The sequence below is a fragment of the Thunnus maccoyii genome, chromosome 22, assembly GCF_910596095.1.
Source record: "Thunnus maccoyii chromosome 22, fThuMac1.1, whole genome shotgun sequence".
Lineage (NCBI taxonomy): Eukaryota > Metazoa > Chordata > Actinopteri > Scombriformes > Scombridae > Thunnus > Thunnus maccoyii.
The window spans coordinates 15,238,206-15,251,897 of record NC_056554.1 but is presented as its reverse complement, the minus strand read 5'-3'; the positions used below and the strand labels follow the sequence as shown (position 1 = coordinate 15,251,897).

At 36.0% G+C, this 13,692-nt stretch overlaps 3 protein-coding genes across 3 annotated transcripts in view; 1 reads left to right on the top strand and 2 right to left on the bottom strand.

Annotated features, from left to right (window-relative positions):
• LOC121889929 (leishmanolysin-like peptidase 2) overlaps positions 1-13,692 on the top strand; it is a 47,332-nt gene that overhangs the window by 21,073 nt on the left and 12,567 nt on the right. The window lies entirely within an intron of this gene.
• Positions 4,636-6,440, bottom strand: LOC121889934 (probable E3 ubiquitin-protein ligase RNF144A-A). The gene is made up of 4 exons (XM_042402171.1): positions 6,260-6,440; positions 6,016-6,116; positions 5,301-5,444; positions 4,636-5,184 (listed from the first exon to the last, which is right to left on the bottom strand). The coding sequence occupies exons 1-4, from the start codon at positions 6,420-6,422 to the stop codon at positions 4,744-4,746; spliced, it is 849 nt and encodes a 282-aa protein (XP_042258105.1). The 5' UTR covers positions 6,423-6,440; the 3' UTR covers positions 4,636-4,743.
• Positions 11,023-13,001, bottom strand: LOC121889932 (probable E3 ubiquitin-protein ligase RNF144A-A). The gene is made up of 4 exons (XM_042402169.1): positions 12,802-13,001; positions 12,560-12,660; positions 11,735-11,887; positions 11,023-11,616 (listed from the first exon to the last, which is right to left on the bottom strand). Exons 1-4 carry the CDS (start codon positions 12,950-12,952, stop codon positions 11,158-11,160), a joined length of 864 nt encoding a protein of 287 aa, XP_042258103.1. The 5' UTR covers positions 12,953-13,001; the 3' UTR covers positions 11,023-11,157.

Sequence of the window (13,692 nt, the reverse complement as noted above, 5' to 3'; positions counted from 1 at the left end):
CTGACACAAACACCATTGTTGTTTGTACACAATCGACTTTAAAAACACAGGGTATTAACATCAAACACACCCACAAGATTAAACACAAATTGAAATAAAATTATATGCACCATGTACACAATATAAAAACCAAGATCACAAAGTAATCACCATGCAGTGACGCTGGTGCCAAGAGGACGTTATTTCACTACATGTATGATGATGTAGACTAAAGGTTTTATTGAGGACTTTTCAATGTGCTGTTGGGAAAACACCCATCTACACTTTGTTGTTGTTCAAAATTTGCTTTCATTATCACTGTCAGACATTTATAATATAAAATAAAAACGTCACATTCACACATTTATGTTATTTACATGTACACAATAATGCCACTTGTGTTGGAAATTTTAGTTCTTATATATTTATATTTTAACTTAGATGAAGATATCTACTTAAAGTTTTGACTTTTAGAAAAATGCAAAAGTGAAACTATTTTACTGACAGCTGCATGTGTAGAAAGTTTCCCCCAGAGAATAGCGTGTTATAAGACAAGAGTGTGATTATATGATGTGTAATCAAACTGCTGTGGACTGTTTCGGAAGTCTGTACGTGACTGCAGCCGAAGTATAATGTTGAATATGGATACTTAACCTACCTGCCATGACTTGCGGTTTGAAATGTGACACGATTTGAAAGAGGAAACGAACAGCAGTCTGCTGTTGCAAAGTTCACTATCAGGTTATCGCCTCGCATGACCCAAAATGAAGAAAATACTACTACTGCTCCGAGAAGTAAACCCCTCAGAACTGGAATAAGTTTTATTTCCTGTCATGTGATTTTGTTGAAAAGGAAATTGTCTTTTAATCATTTTTCATTTCTTAATGTCAAAATGTCCAAAATGATTTGCATTTCTTACATTTTCCAAATTCTGTGCAGCAGGAATATGTGGTCAGCTCTATATTTTTGTCCATTTAATTGTGATTGTTGCCATTTTATTGCTGTTGCAGCTTCACAGTTTCACTCTTTTTTCCTCCTCTTGTTCTTCAGAGTGAGTGTTGGAAAAAGGAAAATGTCAGACAGTCAGCTGTAGAGGACTGGAGTGGAGAGATCTTTGGCTTTGATAGTTGTCGTTTCTTCTCCAGCCTGAACAGACAGGTGTGTGTGTGAATATTTCTATGTTTTCCTATTCAAAGTCATCTCAACTGTTTCCTATGTGTAACACTACTATCCTCTTTCTTCACCCGTCTCTTTTTTAGAGTCACTTTCTCTTGTCCAGCAGCTCTGCAGAGAGCCGCTGTTACAGACACAGGTGTACTGGACCTAACAGGTACCAGATCCAGGTGGAATCCTACAGTGATTTTACAGATTTATTTATCATCACAACTGATGTGACAGACTGATGTTTAAAAATGCAACAAAAAACACTAAACAGATCCACAGTTCTCATTTGACATTTAATCATATTATCTGACTTTTCTTTGCTGTGTTTACTTCTCAGATAAAAGGATACCAGGGTTTAGTTTTCTGCCCTGACAGGAAGTTATGTCTGTATGCTGACATCACTCCTCCCTCAGATGATGTCAGGACCTGGTCTTCCCTCAGACCTCCTACAGTGCTCTGCTTCACTGCTGCTGTGTGTCTCCTGGCTGCAGTCATGGTGTCTTACAGGAAATGTTGCTCCTACAGGATCAGGATCCACACTGACCCAGAGGATCACAGTGGTGATCTGTAGCTGTGAAAACCTTTTAATGTGAACTTTCAGTGTTGAGACTTGAATAAATTGTTACTTTGATGGGTTATTTCATTTTTAAATGATAATTTTAATGTTAAACAGAAATAATTTAAACTTTTATTTAACAGGAAATCGAGCAAAGTTTAAAGGACAAAGAAGCAGTAAAATAACATAATAAACAACAACAAACATCGACATAAACAGTAGAAATAAGAGATTGAATAAAGACATAAAGATAAAAAGAGCTAAATAACAATGATAATGAATGTTATGACATAATTTTAAAAAAGTTGAAATTTAAGTGTAACTACATGAAGATACTTCATGTGGTTACACAGAAATGTGGTTTAATCTGGTTTTCAAGCATACTGTATATTTTCTGATAAACAGTTATAAGTTTTTGAATATGAACTTGATATGATTAGTTGTCAAAATAAACACTAAGACTTTGAAACAATAGATCGTGATAAAGACAAAGATTTCCTGGGAAAATGAAAATATTTTTTCACAAATAAAACACTTATTCCAGGTAATTTACAACTTCTGAGTTACTAAATTCTTCAGATTTACAGTATATGTTAGATTTGTCATCTTCATCATTCAAGCCTTACTTTCAAACAAACAGCAGTTATGATGATGATGATGATGATGATGATGATGATGATGATGATGATGATGATGATGATGATGATGATGATGATGATGATGATGATGGCCTATGCTGCCATTTTCTCTCATACAAAACACACAACTGTGAACATTTTTCAAAGACCACAGCGTTGCATCATCAGTCAGTCTAATATTGTTAGATTATCCTCTTCCACACAGGTATAGAGGTTTGTCTGGAGGCGACACCACTGGAGCAAGGCTCGTAATGTTCACTGGACTCCAAACATTCATCAGTGACCTTCAGACACACAAAGCAGAACTCCACCTTACATCTGGGACAGAAGATGTTTTTACACTGAGTTTTGTCATGCTCCACCAGTTGGCCACAGGTGGGACAGGCACGGAAGGAGGGACAACCAGTGACATCCTTCACATCCTCAAAGATGATCTCTGGACACTTTCTCAGTGTTTCAAGTAGCAGATTGATGCAGCCATCATTTTCACAACGGTCTGAACGTGGAAATGGACCTTTCCATTCCCTCAAGCACTGCCAGCAGAATAAATAAGTCATTTTTTTGTCAGCTGTGCACAGAGATATTTTAAAATATACTTTCCTATTATTTAAATAATAACTGTACAGTATTATACAGTAACATGTTAAAATATGTTTGACGCATAAATTCTTATCTTTAGTTAACTGTAAGCCGGATGCTGAAGGAAGAACTTTTCCTTCTGCACTATTCAGATTTTGTTTACAGTGATTTTACAGATAAATCATCACAAATGATGTGACAATGATAGACTGATGTTCAAAAATACAACAACACCAAACAGATCCACAGTTTTCACTTGATATTTAATCATATTATCTGTCTTTTCTTTGCTGTGTTTGTTTCTCAGATAAAAGGATACCAGGGTTTAGTTTTCTGCCCTGACAGGAGATTATGTCTGCATGCTGACATCACTCCTCCCTCAGATGATGTCAACACATTTCCTGCTTCTATCACAAGGTGAATTTTTACAGGCGCCCTCTTCCTCGATACTGACCTCTAACTGATACTTTTTTGTTTTTTGTTCAGTGATCCCGATTAGACTTTATCTTCAGACCGGGACGGGACCTGGTCTTCCCTCAGACCTCCTACAGCGCTCTGCTTCACTGCTGCTGTGTGTCTCCTGGCTGCAGTCATGGTGTCTTACAGGAAATGTTGCTCCTACAGGGTCAGGATCCACACTGACCCAGAGGATCACAGTGACCTGTAGGAAACCTGCCTTTAAAAACTTTGAATAGAAACTTTCACTGTTAAAAGCCTTTTGATGGCTTGTTTTTTTCTCAGTCACATGTTTTAAAGGATTTGGCTGGCTCTATATTTTTCTTATTGTCAACAAATATCATGCAGAGCCAAACCAACAATAAACTGGCTACAAGTATTGGATGTGAAGCCTGGATTTATGTCTCTGTGCCGCAGACCTCTCTTATTGTCCAAAAACTATTAAAAACATGTCAATGAACCACTTTGCTGCACTGGGTGACATCTTCCTTCGTCCCTGAAGAGAGTGTTTACCGTTGCTTGTTTAGAAACGGCTGCAAACAGTAGCCAAAATAGCAACAAGATTGTAAATAAGAAAAATATAGAAAATCGCCAGGAAAATGATCATTTTATGTGAAACAGAAACAATGTACTCAAACAAATTTTTTTTTTTATTTGAATTGAACAAAAAAAACAGCCAACTAATGAACATTACTTGCTGAGGGCCTGTTTTTTCAGCTGGTTTCATTAATAAATGATACTGAAATAGCAGAATAATAAAACATGACAAAACAAACAAACAAGAAACAGTAAATATAATATTAACACAAAGAAGAAAGACATGCAGTAAATGTACAGATAAATTATTTAATATTCTCTACAGTAAGTTTTAGTAAAAGCTGAAAGCTGGTTGAATTCTCTTCTTATATTATGACTTAGTAAAATATTATAAATGAATAAAGAGGAAGCTGTGAGGATTTAAAGATGATAGTACAAATTGATTGAATTGAATGAATTAAAATGATACTGTATAATTATGGAAAGTCAAAGTGTTATATTGTAATTAAACTAAACAGTTCAGAGAGAAAGTCTTCTATAAATCTTACAGTCTGTTGCTTTGATTATCTCTGTGGTGATGAAAAATCAAACTAAGACAAAAGATTATTTTTAAAATGTGACAGAGAGATATTAACTTTTTTTTTCTTTCTTTTTGCTAATTTACAATCTGAAAATACTTCATTCATGTTACATTTGTTATGTTATCATTCAGGATCAACGACAGTAATAATGATTGTCATTACAAAGACAGAAAAAAGTGAAAATACAAAAATAATGTATAAAAACATCAACTGAATCTAAAACAAACACACTCTGGTCTTGATAAGATTATCTTCACTTCCACACAGGTATAGAAGTTTGTCTGGGGGCGACACCACTAGAGCAAGGCTTGTAAGGTGTCTTCTCACACTCTTTAAAGAGATTCAGACATACAAAACAGAACTTCACTTTACATCGGCCACAGATGATGCTTTTACACAGTTTTGTGTTATGTTCCACCAGTTGGCCACAGGTGGGACAGGCACGAATGGAGGGACAGCCAGTGACATCCTTCACTTCCTTAAAGATGATCTCTGGACACTTTCTCAGTGTTTCAAGTGGTTGATTGATGCAGCCATCATTTTCACAGCGGTCTGAACGTGGAAATGGACCTTTCCATTCCCTCATGCACTGACAGCAGAATCTGTAGTCCTTTTTGTCAGCTGTGCAAACTGAGCAGAGGACACTCAGATCATTCAGGTCAGCTCTCATCACACGAGACTTGCAGCCAGGACACTGTTAAGTTGTGTTGTATAAAAAGAAAAAGTGTATTTTTTAATGTATAGCTTTTTGAAATTACAGCAAATATGGTATGAAAACAGATTTTAAAATTGCTTAATTAAAATACTTACTGATTTGGCATCCTTAGAATTGTTAAACATTTTCTTTTCAAACTCCTTCATTTCTTCAGGGGTCAGAAGAGCCATTTTACGAACCTCCTCGTAGGACCATTCAACATTGCAGCGAGTTTGACCACATTTAAATCTGCTCTCACCCTTGATAATTAAAAAGAAAATCAGTCAAAGCATCAGTCAAAACCTTCATGTGTGAAAAAATATTAATCTTAATCAATAAGTGTCATAAATACAGCACTGATTTACCTGAATGTTAGTAATCCAGTTCTAAACATCTTCTTAAACAAGTGAGAAAATCATCCAGTGTGATCAGAAGATTTCAGCTGGTTTATTATACAAAACAACTTTTATTTTTCTTTATTCCAGTGCAATGATTACATTGTCTTTTTCTTTCTTGTTTTAAGTCACAGATTCTTATCTCTAGGAAATTCTTAAAACATTTTAAAAAATTGGAACCAGGTTGAAATATTTTTACTCCACTGGCACTTTTTCATATGTTGAAAATGATTTCTGAATATTGCGAGACAGAATGTCGCTGTTCATTTCAAGTCTATTTGTTCAAATTAATACTGGACTACTGCACAATTATGCTATTGTCATCGATTTTTATCAATGAAGTTAATTGTGTGTCACAGAAAGCTTATTTGAATTTCGTGTTGAAAGTAATGAGGTACAGTAGCCTAATTAACAATAATTAACAACATTTACCAACCTGATCCAACAACCTGCGACACCAGTCGGTGAGAGACATCGGAGTGACAGCATGACCACAAGACATCAGCGCTCTGCGAGACGTGTAGTCATTGTACAAAACTATGAGACACAAGAAAAGTGTCTCAATTTGTGGAACAATTGTCTCTCAGAACTTTGTCAGTAGCTCAAACCAGTAAATCATAGACTATTCTTTAAGATCACTGCCTGAGAAACTTAGAAATAATCGTCTGATGAGTACTTACAATCCATTTCATCCTCCCGATCAACAAATCTAAGTGTTGAGTCTTCAGGATCATAACACTCCTTCTCCTTCTCCGTCTCCTTCTTCGTCTTCTTCTCCTCGGATGTTAAATCACTCTTTAGATCTGCAGCATCAGGTTTGTTTTTTGTCTGTTTTGAGGCCATCTTGAGTTAGTGTAGCTCACCGATATTCTACAAAATAGGGACGGATGGCAACTAATGTTTTCTGTTTCGTCTACTCGTCTTTCAGAGAAGTCATGTGATTTTGATTGGTCCGTAAACATCGATGAAGTACAGCCCCTTGTTTTAGTTTCTGTTATATCAGGACCGCTTGTCCCAGAGCACACATCTGAGGAACATCGTCGCATATAAAATCCTAACAGTGACCACAATCCTCACTGTACAGGCTCAGTGGAAAAATGTGTACCCAGGTGATTGCATTTGGACCCACAGGACAGGAAAAGTTCGTCGATCTGTGCGACAATGAAGAACAGCTGAAGAAGATGACTGGACAGGACCTGAAAGGGAAACTTGTTCAAGAATTCAGACTGTCTACAGGTACGTTTAAAGGCTCTTTAATGAGACCAGAATCCAGGGGCTGATACATTAACAATGTAGGAAATGCAACACAATGGATTTATCCCTCCAAATAGGCTGGCACACTCACACACACACACACACACACACACGCACACACACACACACACACACACACACACACACACACAGAGAGAGAGAGAGAGAGAGAGAGAGAGAGAGAGAGAGAGAGAGAGAGAGTAGTCAAAACAAATAAAAGCTATGAACTGAAACGGTATGTGGAATTCTGGGAATACATTAATTAATTAAAAATAACGTGAAAGTTATGACGGACGGCGATAAAGGGCTGTTTCTGACAATTGGGGCTCCTTAGGCCAGACATCCACGGATTGATATTTTCATTATAATGGTTTATTATTGTTTTTATTATTATTATTATTATTATTATTATTATTATTATTATTATTATTATTGTTGTTGTTGTTGTTGTTGTTGTTGTTGTTGTTGTTGTTGTTGTTGTTGTTGTTGTTGTTATTGTTTGACTTTACTCAACTTCTGGTCTATGGTTGTTATTAACATCACCTGTCAATCAGTTTGCTTCCTTTACATGCACACTAGTCCTTGTTATGACTTGCTAGTTTTAATCATATCAGGATATGATACAGATATGGAACATAACCTGATTATTAATATCCTGTATGATCCAGGTTATACTGATCATCTGTGTCTCTGACGGGTCACATCCCAGACAGTCTGTCATTTCTGTATTAGGTGCAGGTATTCTCAGTACGAGACTTCTGATCATCTTTAAGGAATCCAAATTTATTTTTCCTTTTTGCTTAGATGATGACATCCGGATGATCCTTAGAACGGAGCCACTGGAGGAATCATCCAAGCTGTCATCCTATGGGATCCAACACAAGGACATCATTCACTTAGTGCTGAAAGTGTCTGGAGGCTGATGTGGACGAGATACAGAAGAAAAAAAAAAATCTGCTTCTATGCACCTACTCAGCTTTACGACACTTACTAACGTTATTCTCTCCTGTCTAGATTCTTGCTTGCATTGCATCGACTTTCAGATGTACGTTGCTTTGGATAAAAGTGTCTGCTAAATGAAATTGGAACAAAATGAAACTGTAAGAAAAAAACGTCCTTAAACAACACTGCTACAATTAATCTGATCTCATAAAAAGGAAATGTTTTGTAAAAACAAATAAAATGTTTACCTTTACTAATGTCCTCTGTGTATATGTTAAAAAACAATATGAATGTGAGCAGATCTCACCAGTAGACCTACTTAACTCACACAGCACAACATAACAATAATACATTATATTAATATGCAACACACACAAGTAATAAATTCTGGTGAAGTTTACTTTTGAAGGATCACTAATGAACTCATCTGTAATTGTTAAAAATGCAAGTAACTTGATTGTAGAGGAGCTGAATAGGAAACAGTTTAGCAGACTGCGGCACACTTTATTTATCTGCTTATCCAGAACAAAAAACCCTCTTTTGACTTAAACAAAAGATACAGAGACAAAGTCCTTAATATAGTTAAACTATGGAAGAAGTGGATGGTTTACAGAAATCCTGATTCAGCTGTTGGCTGCCTGACAGCTCTGAAAAAGCACCTACTTAACAGTTTTGCTTTTGCTTTGCTGTCACAGAAAACAATCACACCTGATATGAAGATTATTCATTGAATTAAAACCTTCCTTTCTATTTAACAAGAAAAAGTGTTACCTAAAGTAGTTAAAATAGTCATCTTTACCATTTAGACTCTTAATTCTACAACCAGCATGGATTTTATAAAACCCTCTCATGAGTAGTTATGTTGTTTGGATAAAAAGAAGACAGGTTGTAAATTCTCCTGCAACAGAGTGACTGACATAAACACCACTGTTGTTTGTACACAATCGACTTTAAAAACACAGGGTATTAACATCAAACACACCCACAACATCAAACACAAATTTATATAAAATTATATGCACCATGTACACAATATAATAACCAAGATCACAAAGTAATCACCATGCAGTGAACCTGGGACCACGGGGAAGTTGTTTCACTACATGTATGATGATGTAATCAAAAGGTTTTATTGAGGACTTTCCAAGGTGCTGTTAGGAAAACACCCATCTACACTTTGTTGTTGTTCAAAATTTACTTTCATTATCACTGTCAGACATTTATAATATAAAATAAAAACGTCACATTCACACATTTATGTTATTTACATGTACACAATAATGCCACTTGTGATGGAAATCTTAGTTCTTATATATTTATATTTTAACTTAGATGAAGATATGTACTTAAACTTTTGACCTTTAGAAAAATGCAGAAGTGAAACTATTTTACTGGCAGCTGCATGTCTAGAAAGTTTCCCCCAGAGAATAAGGTGTTATAAAACAAGAATATAATCATATGACATGTAATCAAACTGCTGTGGACTGTTTCGGAAGTCTGTACGTGACTGCAGCCGAAGTATAATGTTGAATATGGGTACTTAACCTACCTGACATGACTTGCGGTTTGAAATGTGACACGATTTGAAAGAGGAAACAAACAGCAGTCTGCTGTTGCAAAGTTCACTGTCAGGTTATCGCCTCGCATGACCCCAAATGAAGAAAATACTACTACTACTCCGAGAAGTAAACCCCTCAGAACTGGAATAAGTTTTATTTCCTGTCATGTGATTTTGTTGAAAAGGAAATTGTCTTTTAATCATTTTTCATTTCTTAATTTCAAAATGTCCAAAATGATTTGCATTTCTTACATTTTCCAAATTCTGTGCAGCAGGAATATGTTGTCAGCTCTATATTTTTGTGTATTTGATTGTGATCTGTGTCATTTTATTGCTGTTGCAGCTTCACATTTTCACTCTTTTTTCTTCCTCTTTGTTCTTCAGAGTGAGTGTTGGAAAAAGGGAAATGACAGACAGTCAGCTGTAGAGGACTGGAGCGGAGAGATCTTTGGCTTTGACAGTCTTTTATTCTCAAGCCTGAACAGACAGGTGTGTGTGTGAATATTTCTATGTTTTCCTGTTCAAAGTCATCTCAACTGTTTCCTATGTGTAACACTACTGTCCTCTTTCTCCACCTGTCTCTCTTTTTTAGAGTCACTTTCTCTTGTCCAGCAGCTCTGCAGAGAGCCGCTGTTACAGACACAGGTGTACTGGACCTAACAGGTACCAGATCCAGGTGGAATCCTACAGTGATTTTACAGATTTATTTATCATCACAACTGATGTGACAGACTGATGTTTAAAAATGCAACAAAAAACACTAAACAGATCCACAGTTCTCATTTGACATTTAATCATATTATCTGACTTGTCTTTGCTGTTTGTTTCTCAGATAAAAGGATACCAGGGTTTAGTTTTCTGTCCTGACAGGAAGTTATGTCTGTATGCTGACATTACTCCTCCCTCAGATGATGTCAGGAACTGGTCTTCCCTCAGACCTCCTACAGCGCTCTGCTTCACTGCTGCTGTGTGTCTCCTGGCTGCAGTCATGGTGTCTTACAGGAAATGTTGCTCCTACAAGATCAGGATCCACACTGACCCAGAGGATCACAGTGGTGATCTGTAGCTGTGAAAACCTTTGAATGTAAACTTTCAGTGTTTAGACTTGAATAAATTGTTACTTTGATGGGTTATTTGTTTTTTAAATGATAATTTTAATGTTAAACAGAAATAATTTAAACTTTTATTTAACAGGAAATTGAGCAAAGTTTAAAGGACAAAGAAGCAGTAAAATAACATAATAAACAACAACAAACATCGACATAAACAGTAGAAATAACAGATTGAATGAAGACATAAAGATAAAAAGAGCTAAATAACAATGATAATGAATGTTATGACATAATTTTAAAAAAGTTGAAATTTAAGTTTAACTACATGAAGATACTTCATGTGGTTACACAGAAATGTGGTTTAATCTGGTTTTCAAGCATACTGTATATTTTCTGATAAACAGTTATAAGTTTTTGAATATGAACTTGATATGACACTAAGACTTTGAAACAATAGATCGTGATATAAACAAAGGTTTCCTGGGAAAATGAAAATATTTTTTCACAAATAAAACACTTATTCCAGGTAATTTACAATTTCTGATTTGCTAAATTCTTCAGATTTACAGTATATGTTAGATTTGTCATCTTCATCATTCAAGCCTTACTTTCAAACAAACAGCAGTTTTGATGATGATGATGATGATGATGATGATGATGATGATGATGATGATGATGATGGCCTATGCTGCCATTTTCTCTCATACAAAACACACAACTGTGAACATTTTTCAAAGACCACAGCGTTGCATCATCAGTCAGTCTAATATTGTTAGATTATCCTCTTCCACACAGGTATAGAGGTTTGTCTGGAGGCGACACCACTGGAGCATGGTAGGCAATATGAACTTGATTTCAAACACTCTTCAGTGAGCTTCAGACACACAAAGCAGAACTCCACCTTACATCGGGGACAGACAATGTTTTTACACTGAGTTTTGTCATGCTCCAGCAGTTGGCCACAGGTGGGACAGGCACGGAAGGAGGGACAACCAGTGACATCCTCTACTTCCTCAAAGATGATCTCTGGACACTTTCTCAGTGTTTCAACTTGCAGATTGATGCAGCCGTCATTTTCACAGCGGTCTGAACGTGGAAATGGACCTTTCCATTCCCTCGAGCACTGACAGCAGAATCTGTAGTCCTTCTTTTTGTCAGCTGTGCAAACTGAGCAGAGGACACTCAGATCATTCAGGTCAGCTCTCATCACAGAAGACTTGCAGCCAGGACACTGTTAAGTTGTGTTGTAAAAAAAGAAAGAAAGAGTATTTTTTAATGAATAGCTTTTTTAAATTACAGCAAATATGGTATGAAAACAGGTTTTAAAATTGCATCATTAAAATACTTACTGATTTGACATAAAAGTATTCCTTAGAATTGTTGATCATTTTCTTTTCAAAGTCGTCCATTTCTTCAGGGGTCAGAAGAGCCATTTCACAAACCTCCTCGAAGGACCATTCAACATTGCAGTCAGTTTGACCACAGACAAATCTGCTCTCACCCTTGAACATTAAAAAGAAAAAAAAAATCAGTCAAAGCAAAACCTTCACATGTGAAAAAATCTTAATCTTAATCAATAAGTCTCATAAATACAGCATTGATTTACCTGAACGTTAGTAATTCAGTTCTAAACATTTTCTTAAACAAGTGAGAAAATCATCCAGTGTGGTCAGAAGATTTCAGCTGGTTTATTATACAAATCAACTTTTATTTGGATTTATTCTAGTGCAATGATTACATTGTCTTTTTCTTTCTTGTTTCAAGACGCAGACTCTCATTTCTAGGAAATTCTTAAAACATTTTTTAAAAAAAAATGTCGCCAGGTTGAAATATTTTTACTCCACTGGCACTTTTTTCATATTTGACAAGAAAATGATTTTTAAATATTGAGAATTCAATTATAGAGAGAAATGACTTGATAAGACAGATTTTTGCTGTTCATTTCGAGTCTATTTGTGCATGTTGGGTCAAATTAATACCTGACTACTGCATTAAAATACACGTGTGTTTTGAAATTTGTGAAATGTATGAAAAAATAAGTCGACGGCAAAATTATGCTACTGTCATCCATTGTAATCAATGAAGTTAATTATGTGTCACAGAAATCTCATTTGAATTTCATGATGAAGGTGATCATGTACAACAATTAACAATAACTAACAACATTTACCAACCTGATCCAACAAGTGGCGACACCAGTCGGTGAGAGACATCGGAGTGACAGCATGACCACAGGACATCAGCGCTCTGAGAGACTTGTAACCAATGCACAAAACTATGAGACACAAGAAAAGTGTTTCAATTTGTGGACCAATTGTCTCAGAACTTTGTCAGTAGCTCAAACCAGTAAATCATAGACTATTCTTCAAGATCACTGCTTGAGAAATTTAGAAATAATCATCTGATGAGTACTTACAATCCATTTCATCCTCCTGATCGACAAATTCAAGTGTTGAGTCTTCAGGGTCATAACACTTCTCCGTCTCCTTCTTCTTCTTCTCCTCAGATGTTAAATCGCTGTTTAGATCTGTAGCATCACGTTTTCTTTTTGTCTGTTTTGAGTCCATCTTGAGTTAGTGTAACCCACCGATGTTCTCCTACAAAATAGGGACAGATGGCGATAAATGTTTTCAGTTTCGTCAACTCGTCTTTCAGAGAAGTCATGTGATTTTTATTGGTCCAAGGTACGTAAACACCGTTGACGTACAGCCCCATGTTTTAGTTTCTGTTATGTCAAGATCTCTTGTACAGATCACACATCTGAAGAACATCGTCGCATATAAAATCTAAACAGTGACTCCTCACTGTACAGGCTCAGTGGCAAAATGTCTATCAAGGTGAATGTAGTTGGACCCTTAAAACGGAAGATGATCGATCTGTGTGACAATGAAGAGCAGATGAAGACGTTTACTGTACATCACCTGAAAAAGAAAATTGTTGAAGAACTGTCTACAGGTACGTTTAAAGGCTCTTTAATGAGACTCGAATTCAGGGGCTGATACATTAAAAAAATGCAACACAGAGATTTATCCCTCCAAACAGCGCTGACACACACACACACACACACACACACACACACACACACACACACACACACACACACACACACACACACAGTAGTTAAAACAAATAAAAACTATGAACTAAAACGATATGTAGAATTCTGGGAATACATTAATTAATAAAAAAAAACATATTTCACGTTAAAGTTACGACAGATGGTGATAAAGGGCAGGACCGTTTCTGACAATAGTGGTTCCTTATGCCAGACATCCACGGATTGTTCTTTTCATCATTATAGTTTATT